Source organism: Dermacentor silvarum, chromosome 2 (genome assembly GCF_013339745.2).
Source record: "Dermacentor silvarum isolate Dsil-2018 chromosome 2, BIME_Dsil_1.4, whole genome shotgun sequence".
In the NCBI taxonomy this organism is placed as follows: Eukaryota; Metazoa; Arthropoda; class Arachnida; order Ixodida; family Ixodidae; genus Dermacentor; species Dermacentor silvarum.
The window spans coordinates 205,806,992-205,833,877 of record NC_051155.1 but is presented as its reverse complement, the minus strand read 5'-3'; the positions used below and the strand labels follow the sequence as shown (position 1 = coordinate 205,833,877).

Sequence of the window (26,886 nt, the reverse complement as noted above, 5' to 3'; positions counted from 1 at the left end):
ACATTGATTATGTCGCCGCCTCGAACCGGCGCTCTCGCACACAGATCCGCTGGCAGCCATAGCCACCATCGCGGCAACACTAGGGCTAGCTACTTTGACGTTCGTTACCAAGCTTCTTGCTATTCGGTGCAGTATTTTCATTGAAGTATTGCGCCGCTGTTAGCAGTGGTGCCAACTCCGCCTTTGCAATCCTGGCTAATGGCTTTGAAGCTCGAAAAGCACGGCGCTTTGCATAATGGCTGTTCCCGAAAGTCAGCTTCGCCTCAACACAGCAGTGTTACGCTGTAATGCATACGCGATGTATTGTGATGAAGCATACCAAGTGTGGGAAAGGGCAATTGACTCGGGACATGTTTTCCTTGATTAAACCCGTGGGCGCCCGCCATCTCCTATCACAGTATGAGCACCGATACGCCCAATAAGTGTACTCGCAGGACTTGGAGCTAATTTGGACATGCTTGTAGGGATCTGAGCCCCTGGAGGCAGTAAAAGGCATGCATTCATTTTTTTCGGACTGCCTGATTTTTTTTACGTCTTCGCGGCCCCTAGGGAGTCCGAAAAATCGGACGTTGACTGTATTTCTGTAAGCTGCAAGGCACTTTCCTCGATATATGGTGCCATAAGCCGTTCTTTGAGTGTCTTGTTTTAAGCAATGATATCTTACTTTAGCTCCTATCATGCTATATATTTATTCAATGTCTCCAACAATGGCTGCACCTACTGTTTGCCCGAGAGTTGTATGTCACTCACCTTTCCTGCGTTTGAGTCGCACAATGAGGGTGATGATGAGGAAGGAAAGGATGGGGATGGCTAGCAGGGCAACCACCACCATGGAGAAGCCAAAGTTGTCCTCGTCCTCTTCGCCAGCATCCTTTGAGGTAGGCAACTTGCTGGAGCTTGTTTCACCTTGTGGTACTGAAGAGGGTGTTGTGCTAGGCACCAGTGGTGGAGGCACATCGACCAGGACCTTCTTGCCACTCCGGTGTACTTCTGCATCAAACAGAGTGAGATGCCGTGAAGGACAACTGGCAGTGTCTGAAGGAAAACTTTATTAGTTTGCAAAACAAGGCTCAGCTGGTTCGTGACCAACAAGGTGAACAGTGCAAATAATGGGACAAGGCGAACATGGGCAATGGACTTGCATGCCCTTTGAGCCGTGTGTGTCTCCCCGATTTGTTGTCTCAGACTGCCCAGGAATGCCCGAGATGTTGCTTACACCAATGCTCATTGCCCAAAAGCAGCGCCTTCAGACAGTCCTGGGCAGCCGGAAACAAAGAATTGGTAACACCCTCTATTCGTACTGCCTGACCTGTTGAGCTGTGAAGAAGTTTTTTTTCTTTCTTGTTACTGAATGGGATAAAGAGAGAGGTAACTTCTAAAATAGCGTTTTTTCCACAAGTTGGCATCACACCACTGCTACTGCAAGGGTTGCTGGTCAGTGAAGTCAAATTAGTAAATGGCTTTCATGGCTCTTGCTTTCTCGGATACTTGAATGCAGCAAGGACTTTTATAGTGGCAGTTGTTCAGCTCATTAAATTATGGACTTACCAGAGATTATTGCCTCGTCACATATTTGAATGTGAAAAGTTATAAAAATTCATTTCAAGGCCTTCCTGGGCCACATGAAAGTAAGATCAGTAAGAACAATGGGCAAAATCCACAGCGTGGCTAGTTTCCTGAAATGACTCAAAGTTGCCTATGGCTAACCGCAGTGATAACATCTATGGCTCAGGTGGCAAAACGGTGTCTTAAGAAACTGCATGCAATTTCTGTCAGTGTGGTGAAATGGGTCTCCTAATGCCAAGACAAAAGACAGAGAGAGAGAGATAGAAACTGGCATCATTGAACTGAAAACAGACTTTCAGACAGGAAGTTGTCTATGATGCAAAAGCAAGAACAAGACAATATGCACACACTAGTGAACACTCAAGACAGCTAGCTCCAAGGTGCAGATTGTACAATGGCGTACTAATAGATAGCACAGCCATTTCTGGACTAGTTTGTGACATTAAAGGGATTTTAATGGGCTGTTGCTAAGAATGAAGCAGCTGTCTGTTTTGGACCTAACGTGACTGTAAAGTAGGAATGTGCTGAACAGAGTTGGTTGGTGCATTCCTAATTAGAAGAGAATCACACAGCGCTTGTCAAACTTTGTTCAAACTTCATTCTGTCTGAAGAGCTGTTCAATTCTCTTCTATGACTTTAAAGGCTTATTTCTACTGTGTTGTTTTGTTCACTTGTTACCTGTTTCTGACAAATAGGAAGAGCTATGTAATGCTCGCCAACATTTGACAGCATGTTCGCAAGCATTACATAGCTCTTCACAGCCATGCCTCCAAGCTTCCCACCTTCGCCTTCTGCCTAAGCCACAGATATTCAGATCTGCACTGACTGGTGTGACGAGTTTCTGCACACACAAACTTCAATCGCTAAAATAATTGGCCAAGGGTGTGCTCCCTGAGCCAGAATGACTGCAATGCTGGAAATGTAGTTAGAGAAAATACTGGAGGATATTTAAACAAAGTTTAGCTTCGTCCTAACTGTTTCTCAGAGTGAGCATGGTAATGTAGTTTGGCCTGTGCCAAGTCAATGCATTGGGAAAATGTTCACATATTTGAATAATGGCAAGGTTGAGAAGAGGTTAACAAGTAACAAGACCATTAGAACAAGGGCTAAATATGCACCACACTCACGGTGAGCAGGCTGGAAAAAAATGTCATGTTTACATATTTTAGGTTGTTGCCCTGGACAGCATAAATAGAAGATTGTGCCCCAAAAAAAGCATTTTTTTTTACAACCTCTGAAGGTGCAATTACCGCAGTGCCACTGCACACACTGCTACAAGCTTGCATGAACTGTGCTCACCTCGGACAAATCGCCACAGCCGGTTAGGACCGATTTCACCTACGTAGACCTGCTCTATGTCCTTGGAACATGCAATGTCATGTGGGGCTATAAAAGACTGAAAAGACAAAGCAAACACAGGGTCACTCAACCTCACATGAAACACTATACAAGGTCATAGCCATTCATGTCTCTCCTATTTTCTGAAATTTTAAAGGAAAAAAAAAAAGATGGTAAAAAAGCTATGATGAGAGAATAAATTGAGAAAGAATGGAGGTGAGATAAAGGGTAGAAAAGAAAGGGCAAGAGATGGAGTCAACATATGCATGCGTGTTAAGAGGAAGCTCTCCCTAGGTAATCCCTGAACCCATTTGAATAAAGTTTATTGCCACTGTAGCACACATTCACCACACTCATGATGAGCAGGCTGGAACAAAATGTCATGTTTACATATTTCGGGTTGTTGCCCTGGACAGCACAAATAGAAGACTGTGTCCAAAAAAAGCTTTTTTTTTGTTTTTACAATCTCTGAAGGCGCAGCAGCAGAACAGCAAAGTCTGAGAAGCAACACATTGCTTTTAGAACACAATGTATTCTTCAGCTGTTTCCTATTTTGCCTGCCTCCACAACTTGTCTGAATGAACTTGCTCCAATCAATCACCCATCTTGCGTCCTTTCACCATCAGAAGACTTCCACAGAAGGTTAAAAGATTGATGAGCAAATATTTTTGCCACCAAAATTATTTTTGTAAAGTTTGACACAAAATTAGTAAAATTGTAAAACGTCGTAAAATTCGTAAACTCTATGAAAAATGTGGGAGTTGGTAGGTATGCTAATGGTCCTAAAATTCAATATAACGTCCAAATTATTGAGCTTTCCCTGCATAACAAACTATCACTGTTGTATTAAGGCACTTTCCCACCTGCTTTCACATTATTAGAGCTAAGATAGTATTACTGTGAAAGGTAACAAAGCATAAAATAAGCACAAGGCTTAGAAAAAGGCTGGCAACTGGCTCTAGAAGGGGCACAATGTCTACCTCAATAGAAAACGATCAGAAAGGATATCTAGGAAAGGAATGCAAAAAAATCACAAAGAACTAGAAGAAAAGAAAGAAAACAAACATGCTAAGAGCAAGGAGAGCCAACTAGAGACACAGCACCATGCTTCAGTTACTAACAGGTGGTTAAATAAAGTAAAATTAAAATATATAGTTCACTGAGTAAACTAAAGACACAATACATATCATACCCCACTGGGAGGGCCCATCGAAGCCAACAACTGCCGTGATGTGAGGTTGAAGAGGAAGGCCCTGGAGGGATTGGACAAGACACGGGGACCTGACACAGCTAGCAGCAGGCCTCCGCTATAAGCAATGGAGTAGACCTTGCCCTGGAACGCCTCTATGGCAAGCTGCGCAGAATGGGAAATCGAAAGACAATGGTGACCATCAGAGAATTTTGTTGTATAGTACTCCTGACCTCAGCCTGAGCTGCCCCTTACCTCGAACCTAAAGGAGCCATCCAGAATGTCAAAGCACTGCACTCGTCCATTCTCTCTATCGGCCACGCAAAACAGCCCTTCTGTGTCAGCCAAGATGATCTTGTGGGGAATGGCAAAGCTCCCAGGCGGAGCAGTCACTGAAAATCAAATGAAGTTGATTCACCATTTCTAATTCTGTTAGGTGGCAAACTGATTCACCAGAACGCAAGATGGATATACAGTAAAAGCTCGATGATACGAATCTCACGGGGTCACGAAAAATATTCGTATTAGCCGAAATTCGTATCATCGAAACACAATTAAAACCACTGTCGAATCTTGATAATTCGAACTCGAAGGGGCCCGAAAATTTGTTCGAATTAAAAATACGTATTTTTGAAGTATTCGTGCACCATAGCACGATGCACGAACGGTGCGAGTCGTGAAATATCGCGGCGCACAAGCGCATAGCAAGCGCGGGCCACGAAACTGCCCACGCCGGCTAACGGTCGCTTCCCGATAACGACAGAAAACGAAGCTTCAGGGAGCGAGCGGGTGGCGCCGGCACACGGGTGCGCGTGGAGACCGTTGAAGGTGAGGGAGGAGGGCGGCAGGGAAGTGGATTTGGCTGCGTCAACTCCGCCGCTTCGGTGGCTCCTCTCGCCCTCCCTCTCAACTCCCTCGTAGCTCTCTCACCTTCGACTCCGTGCGCACCCGCCGCCAGCTTATTTTAGCCGCCCCCTGAAGTTTCGTTTTCTGCCGTTATCGGGAAGCGAGCGTTTGCAGGCGTGGCAGTTTCGTTGGCCCGACTGTGCCTCCGCCGCTGCTTGCCTCTGCGCTGCTGCCGCAGCGTGCAAGGTCAACATGTGACTAGAAAATAGAGGAGAAGGGTTCACTGCCATTTTATCCGCGTGGCTGAGACGTCGGCACTAGTGTGTGCTAGAATACGGTTTTCTAGAACACTCTAGTCGGCACGCACACGCTTGTTCCGGCGCGATGCAGAAACGGCGACCTTGCAATTTGAGAGGGGGAAATTTCCGCCGCGGGTTCTTTTTTTTTTTTTTTCCTGTACCTTTGCGCGCAGCATTGAGGGGTCTCTCCTGAGCTTTTGCTCTATGGCGGTGTCGGAGCAATGCCGGTCGGAGGCGCCGCCGCGTTATTTGACGCGCTGCTAAGAGCATTGTCGGTACGCGGTATGTTCGAAATAAGCGTGTTCGAATTAACGAGATTCGACTGTAGCTAAATTAAAGAGTCAGAGGTGAACTCACTCAGGCACATGTACGTAAAAAGCATTTATTTCTTGAAGCGCCACCGCTTCAAACTCTTCGCACCCAGTCGCGGAGTCCGCGCTGTCCGGCGCCGCGCCTCCGCACCAAAAGAGAAGGAGAGAAAGTGCGTGACTGCGCGCTGTTCTCTTTCGCGGCCGTCGGTGGGGCGGCGTTAATTCGTATCAACCGACGCAGGCTGAAAATCTATTCGTAACAACCGTTCTCTAGCACGTTGCAAAGTAATGGGGCTCGGCCGGGACCACAGAAAAATTCGTATCATCCGGAAATCCGTCTTAGCCGTGATCGTATAATCGAGCTTTTACTGTAATGTGATGCTCTGGCATGCAGAGTTGGCACATCCCGTGCACGTGCCCAATTCCTGTGCTTCTTGTGTACAACACTGAATGCAACAGCAGCGTGTGCCTTTTGGCTGGCCTGTTATGCCAATCCAATTGTCCTACACCTAAGTCGACTTGCTATTACTTATGTTTGTAAATAGTTTGACTGATACTGCTATAGGATCTGTGGAAGCTAGGAGAAGAGTGAGCCAACAATATTGCAGCAGTTGGGCACAGACACTGGTCGCATTGTGCCTACGTCTCTACTTGATTGTTGGTGGGTTATCAGCAGCAGCGTAATGTCTTATATGCCTACAGTCATTTTCAGACAAGACGCCCACAAATGATGCCACTTGAGCAGATCAAGTGTGTGCCTGGAGCCCATTGTAGTTCAGTGTGCACTGGGAAGTTCCATCATTTCTGACCCTTAATTAAGTACCCATTTCATCTAGTTGGCACGCTGTAGGAAGCACGCTGTTACAAGCTAGACACTCATCCCATACAGTGATACTGTGCATTGGGCAAGGTGACCTGGGGCATGCAATTCACGCAAAGGAGAATATGGTACTCTGAAACAGACAGTAAGATATAGCTAAGAAGAAAGTTTATTTTTTAAATTTTTTTTTCGTTGAAAGCTGCGCCAGCCGTAGTTGTTATGAAACATTATTTGAAAGCCCCATAAGACATGCTCACCAAAAGAGGAAGAGAATGCACCGTCTTCACCGATCTGACGAAGAAACTTGCCTCCCTTGTCAAAGTGCACCACTCGGGAGTTGCAGTACCTTCGAGAGATAGAGACAGAAATAGAAAGGCAAAAGAAAATTAATGGCAAAGGCCAAGGTATGGACACGAAAGCATCAAATTTAACTAAACGACTTATTGGTGCAATTTCTCCAACAATGAAATAATACTCTGCTAACTAGATTAACTATAACACAGTGCCCATTCTGAAAGTGAATCCCCATTACGTGCAAGGTTCAAAACTTTTTCCTGCCAGTGTATTCGTTGTTGCTGACTGGATAAAAAATAATAATTTAATCAATAAAACAAAAGACAATCTTTACATTTTTACCCTATTGTGAATTACTCGTGTCTAATAACAAAGACAACAATGAAAAAGCCACCAATAACAAAACTACTACTATACCACTAAAATATTAAAAACCGGCAGTTTTTCTCACAAGCGAGGCATTGATAGCAATAGCAAAGTTTAGTGTTGTACCCGAGTTCCTTGCACCGTGTTTTAACAATGCGCAGAGGTGACATGGCACAGCGACGCATGTGAGACAACTGCTGTCCGTGTAAATGCATCTGCAGCCGGGGGTCAGCGCGCTGTCACATTATATTTTCGAGCATGCCATGTAAATACAAAGCTAGTCTTGTGATGGGTCAATCGAAGTTACGAAAAAAAGACCGTTGTGTGCCTACTAACGGCGTTCAGAACGAGGGCCCACTGTATGGTATTACGCAAAGATGGTGGCCGTGAACATGCAACGGTCATCCCGTGCACTCGCTTCCGCTGGTCAGGTGGTTTGTCGGCTTTATGAGGGTCGTGCGACTGCTGTGAATAGATCTATGTTGATTCAGTAACCATAACTTTGGTCCTCGACACCTGACAACACAGCTCCGATTAGGCCTACACGGGCTAGACAGTGTGGCCAATGGTGTGGCCGTGACGAAAATTCACTGCCGGCTGATGTGATAATAGGCCGCAAACAGTCACAGAAAGCTTATCGCTAATATGTTCCTATGGGTGGCTCATCAGTGATCGGTTGCGAAATCACTTGTACAGTTAGATTGATGGCCCACGAAGCACCGTTTGGGCTTATGCCACGGTCGTGGCTGGCTTCGCTTAATTTGTACCGCCGATGTGAAGATGACGTGGCATGAAACCACTTCATTCGTCGCCGACTCCAAAATTCATCAAAAGGACTGTTTTTCTCATTAAAATTTGCTTTTTGCGCTGGCCCAATAATTCGAAAAATTCTGCAGCCCCTTTCCGTGTAAGAAAAATTGATCGGCGACTGTAGTTATTTGCATAAAAGGTCGAATTTCAAAACAACAAAATTTCAATATAATGAAGCAAATTGCTGATTTTACCGACTTGGTTATATCGAGATTTAACTTTAGTTCCTTCTGTCTGCATTGTGTTAAGGGGGGACGTGGCTTTGAAAATCAACTTCCTGATTTCTTCATGGATTTTGATGAAAATTGGCACAAATGTTTAGAATGTCTCCCTGATACTTCCATAAAAGTTTCAGAGTGATACCCTGAGAACATTTTATTCAGCAGAATTTTTCTCTCTTGAACTTTCTGGAGGGCCTGGGGAGCTTAAAAAACATGATGGAAGGCTCGTTGAGTATTGACTGCATAGCTCAATGCGTGCTGAAGGTCCGTGACAGTCTTACTTTTTTTTTTTCGCTACGCAAATTTTTTAGATAGTCATTTTTCAAGTTACCTTCGCACCAAGCACACTTTCGGGGTGAACGAATAGCCACACCATAAATTTATAAAAAGTCAAGATAGAAATGCGAGACTCTCTCGACCTGCACTGTAGTCCAAGGAACGTGACAAAAAAAAAAAAAAAAACAGAATCAAAATAGGCTAAACGGTAACGAAGAAATCAGCTCCAGAAACTGAGCAGAAAGGCGAAAAAACAGTTTTGAGAAAACGGCTCTCAAAGTTGCACCTTCTCTTCAGTTCTCTAAAACGCACCAAAGTTGTAATCTTTGATGTGTTTTGTAACGTGGGGCTTCTTGGACATGTGGCCTCTGGTCTGCTGAGCCTTCGTTCTGCCTTTTTCATGTTTTTATGGCATTCTTTACTGCTGCTCTACGAAGAGCATGGTGCCTGGGTTTCCAACCAAGTGAGTTGCAGAACTATGTGGGCATAAATATAAAGTAGTTCTAGCGTTGTATCTGCAGACTGCCTCATTGATAGCAGCCTCTAGTGCAGTCAGTGAGGCATTGTTTTCTTTTGGTAGAATCGACCATGTTACTCAATGAAGGCTCTCAGCAGCCTTCTGAATCATCTTCCATTGACAATGGCTATGAAGGTTAGGAGAGCCACTGATAGATAGGCAGATAGGCAGCAATGCAGCTTCTAGGTGCTTTCCAGCCTGTACTTTTGCATCATGCCTCACTTCTGCAGCCAGGTGTCTGTGCCAGCCCAAGTGGCCTAGTGAACAGAGCTCATGATGAGGTTCTCTTTATGAAGGGGTGGTATGATAGGTATTGTTACGAGATATCGTGGCATTACGATAACAGAGTCGGCACGCGATGTGCTAAGTCGCGGGTCCGAGGTGTCGATGTGCGAAATGCCTGGTCGCGGGTCCGCGGAATAGACGCTCGACGAGCTTAGTCGCGCAGCGAGGTGCCGATGCGCGAAATGCCTAGCCGCGGGTCCGAGGAATAGACGCTCGAGGTGTCGACACTCCATGAGCGATGTGCCGACACGCGAAATGCCTAGCCGCGGGCTCGAGGAGTCGACGCTCGAGGTGCCGACGCGCGAAATGCCTAGGCGCGGGCTCGAGGAGTCGATCCTCGATTAGCTGAGTAGCATAGTCCGAGGTGCCGACGCACGAAATGCCTAGTCGCGGGCTCGGAGTCTATGCTCGCGGTGCCGACGCGCGAAGTGCGTAGCCGCGGGTCCGAGGAGTCGACGCTCGATTTGCTTAGTCGCGCAGTCGGAGGCGCCAACGCACGAAATGCTTAGGTAAGGATCCGAGAAGTCCGCGCGCGATGTGCTTCATCGCCGAGTCGGAGACGCCTACGCGCGAGAGGCTTAGCCGCGTGTCCGAGCATTTCGTGCCCGAAGCTCGGTCGCGAAGTCCGCGTCGCCGATGCTCGGAATGCTTAGCCGCGGGTCTGAAACATCCACAAAAAGCGGGATCGGCCACGCTACTGCGATGTCCGCGTAGCGCCCGCTTTGACACTCGTCGAGATTACGGAAACTGTCCGGAGCTCGCGAGGAGACCGCAACAAGCGGAGCAGACGACGCCATCACGGAGCGAGCACCGGTCCAATGGCGAACCGCGCTGGAGTCACGTGGCGGGCGCGGCCAATCGGTGGCTCCGGCACGACCTTCAATCATTTGCTTTTTGTGTGCTTGTTTCTGTATGGAGGAGATAGCTGAAGCGGCAGATTTGAAGACGGAGAAATGCGCTTTCCAACAAGACCAAGATGGCGGCGCTCGGCTGCGCCGTTTCGGAGATATCGTGGCTTGAAAAACGCCGTTCTTTCGCAATTTCCGCGCAATTTTTCGGCACCTTGGCTGATACAACATTTTTTTTAGAGCACTTATACTTGGTTTTCAGTGATGATACTTCGGAATCAGATAGAATAAGAGTTACAGAAACTGAAAATGTGATTTTCAAAAATTCGATTTTTTAGCCATTTCTCACGATGCGAAAGCCGCGTCCCCCCTTAATCCTTTCGATTGGTATTGTTGACCTGGATGAACCTTGTACCGAGAGACATCATGCGCCGTGGGAACACTGCGTGCGTCAAGGCACTGACCACGGCTGGGTCATTCAACGAAAGTACTGATATTAAAAAAAATCAAGTAATTGAGAAATCGAATATTATATACAGTTAAACTTGCTTATAACGAACCTCCATATAACAAATTCCTGGATATAATTAAGTTTTTCTACTTCCCGCCATTACTCCACAGAAGCACATGTATTTGAGACCTCTATGTAATGAAGTGGCAGCGAGAAACCCCCTAGAAATAAAGAATTTTCCCCACCGACAACCTAGAGATTTTGCCCCAAATTTTGTCAATTTTGCGTGAGCAGCAACCGGAAGCACCTGCTCCGCCGCGATGGAATGCGAAGCGGCGGCCTTGCGCTTGGCGCACTCGAATTCACGGCGACTGCAAGGCGAGAGTGAGCGCACGTGTGTGTGCGTGCGTGCGAGCATGCGCGAGGTGGGCTTGCATCCCTCGACCCGGCGATCTTGACGCCGCAGGCGTGACCTTTCCCTCTCCCTTCATTCCAACCTGATCCCGCTACTTGCTGCAGCTCGAGTACGACCCTAAATTTGCGCTACCATATTGCCATCGGCATTTCAATATGGGCGCCTCCTACGCACTTCGAGCCTAGCTCCCGTAGCTTCGACCATGTGCTGTAGTACATGTGCTTAGGCATTAGTCTACCAATTTAGTTAAAACAGTGAATGTTTACAAGTTTATACGGCCGATGAAACTACTATCCTTACTTTGTCGCACAAGCCGTATCTTGAAAGCGATCTGCGTTGGGGGCAGAGTCTAGGCAGTGTAGGTCGCTTTGTGCGTGCTTTGCATTCTCGGTGCTCAGTTTGCGTTGAAGTGATAGACAGCACGAAGGTCACATGACTCGCTGCTGCTGCGGTGCTTCCTCACACCAGCGTTTTGACAGCGAGTATCCGCACTCATCAAGTGTGATGTGTTCATGTTTGCCTGTGCACGCTGACACCATGCTTGTTAATATAATAAGCGAATCTTTACAAGCTTATGCAGACGATAAAACTACTATCCTTACTTTGTTTAGGTGTCTACGAATTTGCTATCGCAATTAGTATTAGGCTTATTAATTAGGCTTTCAGGCGAAACTACAACTTTTTTTCAAACATAAGAATTCAAATGAAATTGTGTGCAGTTCATCACTACTCTCATTTCTCAATTTTTCCTGTTTCTCGGCTCTTGCGTTTCCCAGCTATGTTATTTTTTTACGGTCCCATGAAAAACGTATCAGCAGGGTTATATTGTAGCATGAAAAGCAGCACATAAGTCTAGTGGTGCACTCGATAGCTTACAGTCAAATCAACCAGCAGAGAAACCATAGGTTCACACACCCATCAGTCACGTAGAAGTCACCTCCACTAGCAATGGCAACGCTGGTTGGCTTGCAGAAGTGGTCCTTGCCACCTCCTGGCTGGAAGCGTTCTCCAAGAGACATCAAGGGAATCTTGGCTCCACCAGGAGGATACTTGTGGACCTGAAAGATGCACAGCGGTGCTACTTGTAACACACTGCCTACAAATTATGTCTTACAAGAATGCAGAAGAAAAGATAAACAGAATAAATCCTCCAATACCTCAGTGCTTCTCTTCCTCATTGCCGTTTCTTGCCTGCTGATCTCATTACCAGTCATGTACTGTATTTACTCATGTAAGGCCTGTACTCTTTCCCTTGAATTATTAGAGGCAGGCTTATGGCTACTCACTGAAGACTCGAACTGCATTCAGACTGGTATGCAGAACTATTCAACTGCTGGCGGCCGACCATGAACACTTTATTCAATCGGCTTCGTTACTACCACTGCCCTTGTCATTTCACGAGTCTTCTCATGATCGCCCGCTCACGAGGCCACGGTGTATGCCATCCAGGTGCTTCCCCATTTTTACCAGCAGAACGTGCCTGAAAGCCCGATGCAGCTAAATAATGTGCTGCAGCAAAAAATATTGTTGAAATACACTGAATCTATGCTGCATGACCAAGTGGAATATGATGATTAGGACTTTTTTGATGAAACTTTTTTCCTCAAAATTTATGCGCTCCTAAGTAGGGGTGCGGGCTTTACAATTAAATATGATAGTATGTATCCTGTAACACTTGCATACAGTTTCTTTCTCAGCAACACATTTTATTGATGTACAGTTGGTCAGGAATGTTGGTCAAGAAGTTTATTGTGAAATGGGAATGCATCAAGTTGCATTCTAGTTATGGCTTCTAGAGCATCAGTGGAGTGATCAGTGTGGTTGTGTTATGATAACTTTCTACCGCTGCAGCACTAGACTTGACCGCTCACACACACTCTCAGTCACATCCCAATGTCACACAGCTATGCACGCATTTAGAGTAGCTTCCTGATGCCAAGACTGTATTTCATTTTTGGGTGACTGTACACATCTTGCAGAATAAGCTCTCAGTATAAAGCAACACACATATAGCTTGCCTCTGCAATTGTTGATGTTGCTTGAACCCTTTTGAGGACAAATAGAGACCTTCATGCCCTCCAGTTGTGGGCTAGCCATTTCAGACTACATATACACCAAGCAGTCTGACATACGAGTAAGCTAATCACATTATGAACTACCATGGTGCACTGAGAAACCCTTCGAAATTTAGAGTTTAGAGTGGAAAAGATCTGGCAATGCGGATATGCTGAACAACAAATAAAATGCCACAGTAACACATACATTACGTAGTAATGCCCATAAAAATCCATGAAGGGTTCTTGGGTGTAAAAAAAAATGACCAGACCCAGTTTGGATACTTCTGCTTCCACAAAAAACTTTTAATGCATTTGTTTTTGAACATAACAATAAAGACATACTAGCAGGTACTGTGCAGCCACTGGGCACTCACTTTCATTTAGACTGTTACGTGAAGTATAGTGGAAACAATCTTATTTAAAGAGGTGGTTGGATGGCAAAATCATGCAACTGATGAGAAGAAGAGTACAAATGCAATACAGTGAACGTCCGATTTTTCGGACTCCCTAGGAGCTGCGAAAACGCCTGAAAAAATAAATGCGTGCCTTTTACTGCCCCCGAGGACTCAAATCACTACAGGCTCGCCCGAAATAGCTCTAAAGTCCTGCCAGTACATTTATTAGGCGTATTGGTGCTCGTACTGCTATAAGAGACGGTGGGTGCACGTGTGTATAATTAAGGAATACATGACCTGTCCCCTGACAAATACCCCTTCCTACTCACGATATGCTTCACCATAATACTTCACGTATGCTTCACTGCATAACAGCAGTACTGAGGCAAAGCTAACTTTCTGGAACCGGCATTATGCAATGCGCTATGCTTTCCGAGCTTCGAAGCTATTAATAAGGATTACAAGGGCGGAGTCGGCGCAATTGCTAACAGCGGCGAATTGTTTGGGTGAAACCATGGCACTGAAGAGCAAGGAGCTTGGTAGAGAACGTCGAAGTAGCTAGGCTAAGCGTTGTCACGGTTGTGGCTACAGCTACCAGCGGATCTGCATGTGAGAGCGCCGGTTCGAGGCGGCGAGATAATAAAAATGGCGGCGGTAGTGGCTTCGATTAATGCCGTTTCGGGCCTGTGGTCATGGCAAAAAAGTTAGGAAAATCGGACGGTGAAGATTTCTCGCGTCCGAAATTTCAGACGTTCTTATACATTGACTTTATGGGGCACGTGGCGGTGCCGCGAAGGTGTCCGAATTATCGGGCATGTCCGAAAAATCGGGCATCCGGAAAATCGGTCGTTGACTATCTCTGTGTGCAAACAAAACGAATAAGCTGCTCACCTGGTGTAGTGCAACGTCGGTGATCCAAATGAAACCTTCTCTGTCCACAGTGAGACCATGTGGCATAAAGAACCTGAACAATGCAGAGAAAAAAAATAAAACAAATATCAGTGCACCAGGCCATGGAAACTCAAATAAGCTGTGGTATTTTGGCAAGGCTGTTTTCCCTGGCCCAAGCAAGGCGTCTTGACAGCGTGTTCAAGTAGCATGACTAATATTGTGCAGAGCAAAAGAATAAAGCAGCTGTTAAGTTTTAATTGCAGAGAAGGTGATTAGGAGCGCCTAAAAACATTTTACCATAATTTTTTAAAGTCAGGGCATTTATTCATCACAATATTATTCGGAGAAAAATGTTGTGCAACTGTCAATGCAGATTTGTTCACAGGCACCATAGCCACTAAGGGAATGGCAGAATTTGTACAGTTTGGCTTGACTTGAATTAGTTGATTGATTCATGGGGTTTAATGTCACAAAGCAACCCTAGGACTATGGGAAACACAGTAGTTGAGGGCTTTAAATTATTTCTGACCACCTACAGTTCTATAATGTGCACCTAAACCAAAGTGCACGGGCAGTTTTGCAATTCGCCACTTTTGAAATGCACCCACCACGGCAAGGAATCAAACCCACAACCCTGTGCGGAGCAGAAAAAGGCAACAGTCATTGAGCCACCGCGGCAGGTGGCTTGACTTGAATGCAGCTCGGTCTTGTAACGTAGTCACAGCTGTGCAAATGAAGCTCAGAACTAAACTTTCATAATACATCTTGCTTCTCTTGTAATGCACCTTACCATCAATGTTGGCTCGTACACAACACACAAAACAGAAACATACGATTGAAATCCCAGCATGGTGAGCATGGGCCTTTTCATCTTTAAATCTAGCAACCCACTGGTGGTGCTAATAATATTTAATACAGTCGAGCCCGACTATATCGAACCCGTTTATATCCAATCAAATTATCCCATATATCGAACAATTTCTAAACACGGTAAATTTACATTGAGAATATATAGCAAAAGTTACTGTTACATCGAACGAAAATAGCAAGAACAACCGATATATCAAACTCCATGTGCCTCAAAAGTGCCCCAGCAAGTTGGCTTTCCCTCGCAGTAGCGGGGGAAACTGCAGGCGCCACCCTAGAAAAAGTGGTTTAGACCCGGCTGTGCACAGGGCGAACACCCCCCTGCAAAAAATGATCCTGGCCTGCTCGCAGCGCTTACAGCCAATCAGAGGCCGTCGTGCTTTCTCCGAGGCACGGAGGCGGTACAAGTGAGCGACATTTTTTCTTTCTTTATGCTGGTGTGCCTGCTGCTGCCTCTTTTCCTCGAGTCCTCATTCAACGTGGTCCGTGCTGGTGGTGTTGCCTGTTGGCGGTCTGTGAACTTTTTTGGCGCGCTGTCGTCATGGCTTGTGCAAAGAGGCAGAATTTGCCTTTCGCCGCAAAACTCGAAATCATAAATCGAGTCGAGCGCGGTGAGAAGAAGTCCGACATCGCCGCCGCGTACAAGATTCCAAGGAGCACCTTGAGTACTATCCTGAAGAACAAGGCAGACATCAGGGCCAAGTCGGACAAAAGGCCAGGTGCCCTGTGGCACCCGATGTGTGCGCACTGCTGTAGTACGAAGATGTCGAAGCGGCCGTTTACAAATGGTTTGTGGACGTTCGGCCGCGAAACATCCCGGTGTCCGGCCCTATGATCGAGCAGAAAGCCAAGGACCTTGCTTTCTTGCTTGGCAGGAACGATTTCCAAGGCGGTTCCGGCTGGCTCCAACGGTTCAAAGAACGGCACGACATCGTTGGCAAAGCTGTTACGGGTGAAAGCAGAGCGGTGGACCTGGACAGCGTAGACAAATGGCTCGAAGAAAACTGGCGAGATATCACAGCAAGATATCAAGCCCAAGATATCTTCAATGTGGATGAAACCGCTCTATTTTGGCAAATTCTGCCAAACAAGACACTTGCGTTTCGGGGCGACAAGACTTGGTTGCGGCCTCAGCTGCTCCGACTCGTTGGACAACGTGGAGGCGTGCGTGCTGTCGCAGGCAGCGAAGTCGTTGAAACAGAAGAAAATCCAGGACTATTTTGTTCCAAAGTAGGGCACGCAAGTAAGCCACCATATTAATAAAGTACTTTTCTTATTGGTATGTGCCTTTGCGTCATCAAATCCTATAGCGGGCCTATATCGAATTATGCCATATATCGAACTAATAAACGTTTTTTGACGAGTTCGATATACCCGGGTTCGACTGTATAACTGCACACTCTAGAACGAGTATTCATATTTAAGGAACAACTACTTGTACAGTTGATCTCAGACATATCAAACTTGGATATATCGAATTATTGTCTATATCGAACAGTTGTAAAATTCTCTTAAAAATCCCATGCAAAAGTATACTGGTGCACTACGCATTGTTGTGCCATAGTACGTGCCAACCCTATCATCGAGGCAACAGGAACTCCGATTTATCCGTGTCGAATGGATTCGTCGCGGGTAATTGCAAGCAGCACCGACCATCATCGCCACCCGTCCCTCTGGGTCCTGTCGACGAGCCGCTGAGGGGACGCGACGAAACAATACGGCGCGGGTGCATCGGCAACCGCCCCGTCTGGGTCCTGTCGATGAGTCGCCAAGGGGACGCGACGACACAATACGACGCGGGTGACGTCAGCAACCGTCCCGTCTGGGTCCTGTCGACAAGGAGTCGCCGCCAAGAGGATTTAAGGAAGAACCTGCCCATTGTTAAGCCAGAGAGTCGCCACCGGCTGCCCCGTCGGTCTGGTGCGCTCTGACTGCTTTTACCAGCTATCACCAGCTAATGGCAGCTATTACCAGCTATTACCTGCTATATCTGTACATATCTGTACATAGTGTATAAAGCTTTCGTCTCATCTTCGCCTGCTTCAAGACTCCGTCTCTCGTCCTCGACCCCGAGTCACAATAGCATACACTGAACTCCCGTTCACCGCCACATCCAATATAGTATGATATGCTGCATTGTGCCCCTGCAAGTAAACTTCTATTAACGGAGACACGATCACTTCTTGTGTAATCGGAAATATTTAATGCCAACAAAATTGAAACGCCACTGTTTTGGCAGATGCTGTCAAAAAAGATATTGAATGTGAAGGGCAGTAAATGCCATGGAAGAAAATTGACAGGGTGCTCTCAGTGTTGCACACTCCGCATATGGATGGCTAGTACAGCTTTCCTTTTAAACAGCGCCAACAAACACATGCTGTTAGCAGTCAGCGCTGGTCCCGTGCTCTTTCTTGTCCGTGTTTGTAGGCGCTGTTTAAAATGAATGATCCGTACCAACTAGCTCGCGCAGCAAACCTTTTTGAGTTACAAACTTCCCACAAGAAAGCGTGGACGACATTATATCTTCTGACTGAATGGTGCCAGGCATGGGATACCTAAGTGGATTGAAATGCTGTGCTTCCAGGCTTGTCTTCTTGTAGACAAAGGCTTCCCTCGAACGACATTTTAGGATTCTGCGAGCAGCCAAAATGAATTCGACCTCAACCTCCACTTGGACAGATCTTTGCATTACAGTTTGAATTCAACAAAATCACCACACGCCACATCCGCACTTTGCGTAAAGACCATGCGGCAGCTGGTGCGCAGGACTCATCGCACAGTCAAACGTGAGGGGAATGAATTCTTTTGTGAACTTTTGTGTGTTTGACATGGCATTGGAGAAGGAAATTGGCAAGTTCCTGCTTTTCACGATTTCGGGAAACTGTCCGAGATGTGCGGAGATCTAAGATAAGCTTCAGATAGGCATGTTTTATATTCTGAGTTATCGATATATTGAACTATTTGGCAATCCCCTTCGAGTTCGATATAACAGGGATCGACTGTATAACAATATTTAAAAAAAGGAAAAGGATACAAGCTAACATGCTTTAGTGGAGACTAAATAAGTGTGACAGACGCAATGTTGGTCAGTGGACTTTCTTGAGATGTCTTGTGTGAGAAAGAGGACAATCTGAAGCCGTAACTTTCCAGCATTACTATACTGGCTACGACACTTCATCGTAACTTTTCTCGCTGGCTAACTTTAAGAAAATTTATGAGTAAAGAATCTCAGTGTAGGTATAAAGCAGTTGGGAAGCAGGTGAAAGATTGAATGATCGGTAGGATGAGCATTGTAAGATTAATCTGCATGTTGGCTGGCATGTTTTGTTTGTTGAAAGGTACATTTAGTGTTGCTTAGTGTAGTTGTCATCCATTTTATCTCCAGAGGGACACGTAGAATTGGTTCAAATTTACAAGAAGCCTTGGTTCTTTTGAAATATGTGAACACTGGTTGAGTTTTAAAACGTACCTTGAAATAAGTGTCAAACTAAATTAAATGCCCCGTATAAACACTGACAACTTCAAGCTTGTGTGGCGTCCATAACTGGGTCAGAACAAAGGACCCTGTTCATATTTTATGAAGGGTGCAAGGGTGCCCATTTCCTGCTTGAGAGTGTCAACACTTACTGCTGTCGGCCCCATCGATGAAGCAGGTGACCGTTTCCGGGCTCAAGGGTTAGCACCGTGGATTCGGGAATGGGGCCCTCTTCCACACGCTGGTAGACATCATTATAGTCAAAGGACCTGCATGACACCAATCACAAAGTTTTCATGCAGTTTCCTTTCTTTTTTTCCACATAACGAAAAGAAGAAGGCGTACCAATTACTCCTTGTGGAATCACACTAAGAAGCATTAAAAACATGCTTTACGCGAATTACCCTCATGTGTATGTCTGAAAAAAAAAATGAAAAAAATAATGACTGCCAAACTATCATTAGGCAACAAACAATGTATAAATAAGGATAATGACAAGGTCTTGCACAAAGGAGAAATTATCAGTCTACTGTAGTCCCCTTCTATGTAATACTGCTGCTACGCTTAAGTTTCGACTGTGAGGAAAAGGGAACACATATTGCAGACAGAAAATATCTGCCATAAGTTTAGCTGCTACTGTAACACATTCTTAGTATCTTTAAACACAGCGTGATACAAACTTGATTTAGTGCGACATTATGTCATTGAGATTTGCGAGTGTGAGTACGACTAGAAAAATTGAAAGCATACCAATAGCACAGCCTTATAATGTGTTTTGCTACTTGCAAGTAAGTGCTGTGCTCATACATCTACAACTTATGCACTTGCATTTTCTATTGTGTGTTCAGATAAACACAGTCTGAGGGGGAGTCCCAATTATTTTTTATTTCAACAAAATTTTTATATAGCATAGAAAAATCCATTCACTGATCCAAACCGAGCTTGTTTTGTCAGTGTGCACCTTTGTTTCAGTATGAAAAAAGTTTCCAATGAGACAAGGTGGCAAATGAGGCTTATGCAACTGTGCAATGTTCCGATTATAGAGAGTTAAAAAAAATTTCGAAACTTTTGATGCCTTCATACCTTTTGTACTACTTCACACAATTTAATGAACTCAACTGACTGCACAAGCCCACAAAAAAAGAAAGAAAAAAAAGGGCAACTTTGTTTTTCAACAATGGGTTAAGAAATGACCCTCTTTTGGCAATTTTTTAATGTATGCTTTCACTGAAAGTTTCTTTCAAAATATTTTCTGTGCATACTTTGCTACTTGCTTAACTCGCATCCTAGTGCATTTAGTCTCTAATACATATCGTTACTTTTCATGTTGGCGGCAAATTTTGAAATATCACAACACATTGAAAGTTTGACAGTAGCCCATATCATTTGAGCTGCCATGGCGGGTTTTAACAATGATGTTCTTTATTAACACAAAACTACTAGTATCAATGAAAGCAAAAACAATCCTTAGCATGCTAAAATGCCAGCTACAAAAAACATGCATACTTCTTTTCTTATTCTGCCCTTTCAAGCTGAACTAAGAGTATTGAAGAAGATTGTGTAATTGGGCTTGTCAGTTTATGGCTTCTAGGCATGAAAAGCAGCATTAAAGACCAGACATAGAAAGGTCTGACACAGTTTACGTACTTGACCATGCCTACAATGCAGTACTTTCTCATAAAAACTGTTGCTGTTTTTCAATAAACTAGGTGTACTAGGTATTATGCAGTGCAGCAAGTTCTGCCTAAATCTATCAGAAGAGCATCGATCAAGACGTGAGAAAAAAAAAAATGAGTCAAGAAGATCGACTCACTGCCCTGTCCACACACGTGATCCTCGGTGGAAAACAACGAGGTTCCCGTCGAGGTCCATCGACACAGCAACAACTTGGCCAAAGTGCACGTCTGAATCAGGCCAGCCTTCACTGGCCGAGAACACTGAAACAAAGTAACAGAGTGTGTGCACTGCTCGTACTAATTTTTGTCACATCATTTAAACAGATGACCATTTTAGCTAAAATACAGAATGCGCTAGAATTTCAAGCTGGAAACGATGGCTAAGCTTGAAATGGCTGTTTCTTTTAAGAGTATAGTGTGGTACTTTAAGAGTATTGCACACATTCTATTAATTTTATAATCAACATCAGTTGCAAGTGAGTGCTTTGCTTGTGTGCGTCCTTATTACTGCTGCTATGCCTTAATTGCGCTGTTGAAGCTTTTAACAAATGAAACATTCACCACCACGTAAATTTATGAAAAAAAGACAGCACTGCATGTGCATCCCTTTTTAGCCCCATTCTTCAAGTTCTGTACCGCTTCAAAGTAAGGCTAATGATTTCGATGTATCCATACTAGTGTCATAGCAATAATGTTGTGTTTAGATGCAGCAGTTATCCACAGCCGGCGCCCATGCATTTCTATGGGCCCAAGTTTTCATTATTTCGATCCTAAAATTGGCATTTGCCGGATAATTCGAACTTGAACGGCCAGCATGCATGTACCTGACTTTTATGGTGACCCCTTTAGTGGCAGCGTCTGTCTCAGTGGAGCTTAGAGGACAGTGAAAGCGTTGAAAACAAGTCATCTTCGTCGAAAACACCTATTTTCAGCCTGTCCTAGGAACTTTTCAAGCAATAACCGTAGCTCACAATGTCTCATTACGGCACTAAACTTATTCTAACACGCTGCTTCCTATTTTCAAGAAATTTGGGCCAAAAATTGACTGTGCGGTACAATCGGATACAAAATCAACACCGCCCCATTGCGGCATTTATATCCTTTACTGCATAACACCAATGTATAGCGGCAAAGCTGACTTTAGGAAACTGACTGCCATCGTGGAACACATATTAGACCTTTTCCCCTTTTTATCGCTACAAAATCCACTTTACGCTATATATCTACTTTGTTTAGGAGCTTTAATATCATTTCTACATTAGTTTTCCGATTTGGATACATGGAAAGTGGGTGCATGTTTGACTCGGGGGCATGTTAGATTTAGGCAAATACTAGACTGCCAAATGAATCAGTGGTGTGTCTAGGTTTTTTTTTTTTTTTTCCTACATGTTGTAATTTGACCTGCCAGATAATTCGACCAATTTCATCGGTCCCAACAGAAGTAGACTGTACTAATAAATCTGGAGGAGCAGAAACAACTAGGTTTTCTTGAATACCAACAAATGCAAAGCATTGTATTTCCTCACCTGCCCTGCTAGTCATAAATGCTTTAGAAGATGATTGTGCATGACACACAAGAAGCTCGCCCTCAAGACATAATCTCACTTATCATTCTAATCTGCATTGACATCACTTGATTGCTAGTCATTATGATTCTTCAGCCTTGTCTATCACTTTTAGAGCATGCTACTTTAAAAAGGCTCCAAGATAAGTTTAGCAGGAATGTCGTCCCATGACCTGCTATACAGTTCACCACACATCTTAGGAAAAGTGAGATTGATGCAACCAGTCAGGTTTGAGTTTGACTGGCACGCTTTCCGTGTTAGCCAACTGGTGCAACGATGTAGCTGCAGATTTCAAACGGATTGTCAAAGGCAACACTGGCGCTTGCAACTTACTTGTACAGTACTTGGAACTAACAAGATGATGTCTCAGAGTTTTGTCTCTGACATTTTGTGAAAGAAGTATCAGCTTAGATTCGAGTAAATATGGCACGTGTATGTCAGGCTAAGGAAACGCCAATGTACCTGAGCTTGTACAGTATCAGAAAAGATCTACAATAGCTTACCATAATGGCTGCCAGTTGTTGGAAAGCCTTCAACCACAGTTTCCTCACCGCCGCTGCTTTCTAGCGGGAGCTGGCTCACTAGAGCTGGCCGCTCGAGGTTCTCACACTGACCCGATGTACGACCACTAGATCTTAATGCGTAATACATCAGGTACAGGTTGCACATCTCTTGCCTAGCCTCTGGCCTGTGAACAAAATAAAAAAAAGGAAGAAAGGAGAACGGGAATGGGGAAATTATTCTTGTGACAGGAAGCACTAGAGCTGAATAAACAATCACATTTGCCTAGTCTACATTAAGTAAATCAGCTGACTACCTTGACTTAAACAGGGAATTGATTGTGATGCAGCACATTATGCAAAATAATGAAAATTTGAAATCTGGATGTGTCCTGCTTTAGTAGACACAGTCCCCAAACACAGCCAGGCAGTGCACTAAACACCCCCCCATGGAAGACATATGCCAAACATACCTACCGCAAGGTCGCTGGAAGAGGCAAAGAATGCTTAGAATTAATACTCATAAAACTCATAAAATTTTGGCACACAAATGTGGTGGTGGCGCTACTACTACCACCAAACCCAGAAGGGTAGGCAAATAAATCTTCAATTTAAACTGCTGAATACAGTTTTTGTATGCAGAACTATCTATCACTGAGCTATTTTTCAGATGCTTGGTTTTTATTTATTTTTTTTGGACCTGTGGGATTATTCAGAGTTCCTAGTGGCATTACTCTCTATCCCTAGAATTAATGTATGACAGCAACCAAAATTAGGTGCACCGTACGGTGTGCCGCCCGATTTTTTTGGACAAGATCAGCGTGCATGACGCTGCAAACATGGTGGTCGTGAACAGTAGCTGCCATACTGACTTGCACCCAACTACAATTTGGATGCTGCTGATGAAGTGCCGCCAGTTAGGCGTAGCGGCTTGTGACAAGTTGTTGCAGGAAGCAGGTTATTAATATAATTGCTTCCACAGATTAACATCTGTGTGAACAAATTATTGTTGATCAAACATGGGATCACACACATGTGCTGTACTGATGGATGTTGAGTTAAGGTCCGCTTGTGGCCCCCTTTGTGTCTGAAAAATCGGTCAGCAACAGTACTCAGCAAGAGCAACTTAAATTGGCCCATTCTGAATGCATGTGCAGTTTTTCACCGTCTTAGCTTGGTTGCATTGAAACCAGTGAACCAACATGCAAATCGATGTCAATGATGCAGAGCATGTGCACGTAATTTATTGTTGTTCCCATGTCACATACTCGCACAGCAAGTTGTTGATGGGCCATCAAAATCCACAGGAGAATATTTAATGGTGCATCAGAGGCACCACGCTTGCATTTATTTGGTGTAGAGCTGACTGCAAATTTTTTCCCAATGGCATCAATGTGTATGCTTAACCCTTTGAGGGCCAAAGAGGTAAATATACAACATCGTAAACAAGTCCGAAATGGCCAATGCCGTATATTTACGATGCTGTCTGTATGTTTGAAAAATGCGGCAATATTTGAACCCCCTGTTGCCCAGCAAATGCTGCCACCCTAGGTGGATACAAGAAATCATTTTTTTTTTTTTCGCTCCACAGCCTCTTGGTTTTATTCCAGGGCTTGTTTATACCGGCGTGTCAGAAACCACTCGCGCATCCGCGCGGCGGTTCGCTTTGGTTTCATCTCCATGGGCTGTTTCCGTTTGCCACGCTTGCGAAAAACTGATGTCTATCTGGTTTCTAATCTCTCAAAGGGTGACCACTTGGAGCTCACTTGTTTATTGTTTATGGGGGTGCAATTACATCTGTTGACAGATGAGCGCTGGTATTACAAACGAACAATACTTCCATGCCCATGATGCTTTTCTTGACACGCACGAAAACTGATTGCCCCTCGTTGTTGATAGGACAAAGGATTATCGTAAGTTTATAACTCATTTGGTTTTTCTGATGGGCGCACAACCACAGAGTTTTTATGTGTGCGCTCACACACACGGTTTGATTATGCTATGGATGTGTGTGCCTACTGCTCTTCTGCAAATGAGTTGAGTGGCAATTCCTGTGATGCAGACTACTGCCCAAGTGCCGAATTGGAATACAGTGGAACCTCATTGATACAATTCTACATAATACATTTTTCGGGATGATAAATTTTTTTTCTTTTCGCAATAATACAATTTAGTTGGATAATACGTTGGATGATATGATTTTCGGATGATACGCTTCATTTTCCGGTTTCCGTGAGGATCGTGTCAACGAGATTCCACTGTATATACTTATTTTAGTTTATCTACTTTTAACAGCGTAGCTGTTTAAGCTCGAGGTTCGGCTACACATCGTTCGCAGAAACTCTACCGAGCTTTGATGTCACTGCGTTGCCTAGCAACCACTTGGCACAACTCCGCCTGGCTTGCGCTGCGCCTAGCTCTGACGTCACTACGCGTAGCCTTGCAACCACCTGGCATGTCTGCACCCGGCTGCACCACCGCTTCCCGTACATCGCTAAGCTTCCCCAGCCATGTAGGCGAAGAAAACAAAAGCCATGACGTCAGTGCGCACTGCTTCGCTCGCGGCCTTCGTATAAAGCTCCGTGATGATGCGACGGCGCAACATTGCCTAGTGTCTCTGCGCCGAGCAAAAACATGGATGGGTTGGCCGAAGAAGTACGTAACCCTCGAGGAAGAAGATGCTAGAAGGGAAGCCCGTCGCACCGCTGCTCATGAACGAATGCAACGGCTGCGATCAAACCCAGAATACCGTGCTGGTGAATCTTCGTCACAGCGAAAGCGAAGAACGAGTGCAAAACTCGGTAAAATCTTGGCATAACATAGTAATACATAGCAAAAACTTCGCAAAACTTCGTAAACCTTGGTCGACCCCCAGCTACGCTGTTTCTTCAGCTTGCACCACTAGTGCAGGCTGCCCTCATTTTTTTAGAATTCTTAATATAAGTATTTATGCAAGCCAATCTGCATTCGTGAATAAACAATGCATGTTTACCTATGGAAAATATTTTTTCATCACTTTATGGTTCCTCTAAAAAATTTGTGATAATTTTTTTATATACCATAAAATACCACAGAAGTGCCCAGTTTTGAATATGCACCCAGTATTAACATTTCCAAAATTTCAGAATTCTGAAAATATATGTTAAGTGCCCACCCCCTCCAAAGTGCCAGCATGCTTGACCGCATAATATTGCTGTGTTGAGGCAAAGCTGACTTTCGGGAACCAGCATTGTGCAACGCGCCGTGCTTGCTTCAATGAAACAAAAATTGTTGCAATAAAAAGCACAGCACTGAACAAGAAACTTGGTAGGGAACATCGAAGTAGCAAGGCCTAGCTTTGCTGCGGTGGTGGCTACAGCTGCGAGCGGATCTGCGTGCAAGAGTGCCAGTTCGAGGTGGTGAGATAATCAAAATGGCGGCGGTGGTGGCTTCGATTAATGCCGTTTCGGACCTGCGGTTATGGCAAAATGTCCGGAAAATTGGACCGGCGAAGGTTTTTGCGTCCGAGATTTCAGACGTTCTTATACATTGACTCTATGCGGTACGTGACGCTGCCGCGAAGGCGTCCGAATTATCGAGCATGTTCGGAAAATTGGTCGTTGAGTGTACTGCAGAGTGACAATTCGCTGGCCACCCTCTTGGTTTTTACTGCTTCGACCGGACAAGTGCCCATATTTAAATTAACCCAATTTTCAGAGAAAGTGTGTGGGTGCTTCAGCGGTATGTCACGGTAGGTCGCTTAAGATTTTAAACCTGCAATAAAGAAAATCGACCCTGGGGGGTCGCAATCGTAGAAAAAAATTGACCCTCGAAAGGTTACAATAAACTTTGTATTAGAAGTAATTTCATTATAACAAGGTTTAACTGTACTATATCGACCCGTGCATTTCTATGGAACTTTAAGGCGTTAGTGTATTTGATTAGAACTTCTAAATGTGCCATTCCCTATTTCTTATAGAGGACGACAAAGAACACTTTTATGTGAACTACTCTGACGAAATGTTTGCACTTCTAGGATTTGTGTTCAAACTGCCCTGTGTGAATGACAGCACATGGTTCCTTCTAAACGCTCAGAGCATATAAGTGTGCTGTCACACACAGCATTAAAGATGACATAAAAGAAACTGGGCAACCTAGATGAGCAAATGATGCTAAACAAGAGGCAGCTCATGAGAGCAAGCAGAGAGTCAAGTGTGGCTGAAGGAATGCAAGCCACCTTTGCTCAGGAAAGTCAAGAACAAGAAGCTATGCCACTACTAAAATGCATGCTTAGTACTGAATAACAGGTAGAATGTCTTGACTTGCTCAGCATAGTGAAAGGCAACAACTTTCTAGACAGATGATAGCACAAGGAACATGAATACATTCACTGAGCAAACAGACGACGAAAGAGAAGCATTAAGAGTGCATGCTGCAGATGGTATGTGCGATCTAAACATAGACATAGATGACAGAGAAACAAATTGACATCACAATGCAGAATTGAGACGACCTTGACATAGAAATCATAAAACAAAAAGCCAAGAGAAGTGAACAGAGGCTGTGTGAAGCATGGCGCAGTCACTGAATTTGTTAGCTTTGGCAGAGAAGAGTTCATTGAATGATTCA

General features: G+C 44.7%; 1 protein-coding gene and 1 pseudogene across 3 annotated transcripts in view; one reads left to right on the top strand and one right to left on the bottom strand.

Annotated features, from left to right (window-relative positions):
- LOC119442465 (peptidyl-glycine alpha-amidating monooxygenase) overlaps positions 1-26,886 on the bottom strand; it is a 44,563-nt gene that overhangs the window by 5,587 nt on the left and 12,090 nt on the right. For all 3 annotated transcript variants that reach the window (XM_037707360.2, XM_049662192.1, XM_049662193.1), the window contains 10 exons: positions 22,282-22,466; positions 20,351-20,474; positions 18,690-18,806; positions 14,196-14,268; positions 11,768-11,910; positions 6,627-6,715; positions 4,349-4,485; positions 4,097-4,258; positions 2,866-2,962; positions 751-990 (listed from right to left, as the gene is read on the bottom strand). In XM_037707360.2, the coding sequence (XP_037563288.1) occupies positions 751-990; positions 2,866-2,962; positions 4,097-4,258; positions 4,349-4,485; positions 6,627-6,715; positions 11,768-11,910; positions 14,196-14,268; positions 18,690-18,806; positions 20,351-20,474; positions 22,282-22,466 (1,367 nt within the window). The remainder of the gene's footprint in view (positions 1-750; positions 991-2,865; positions 2,963-4,096; positions 4,259-4,348; positions 4,486-6,626; positions 6,716-11,767; positions 11,911-14,195; positions 14,269-18,689; positions 18,807-20,350; positions 20,475-22,281; positions 22,467-26,886) is intronic.
- Positions 15,458-16,703, top strand: LOC125943282 (tigger transposable element-derived protein 6-like; annotated as a pseudogene).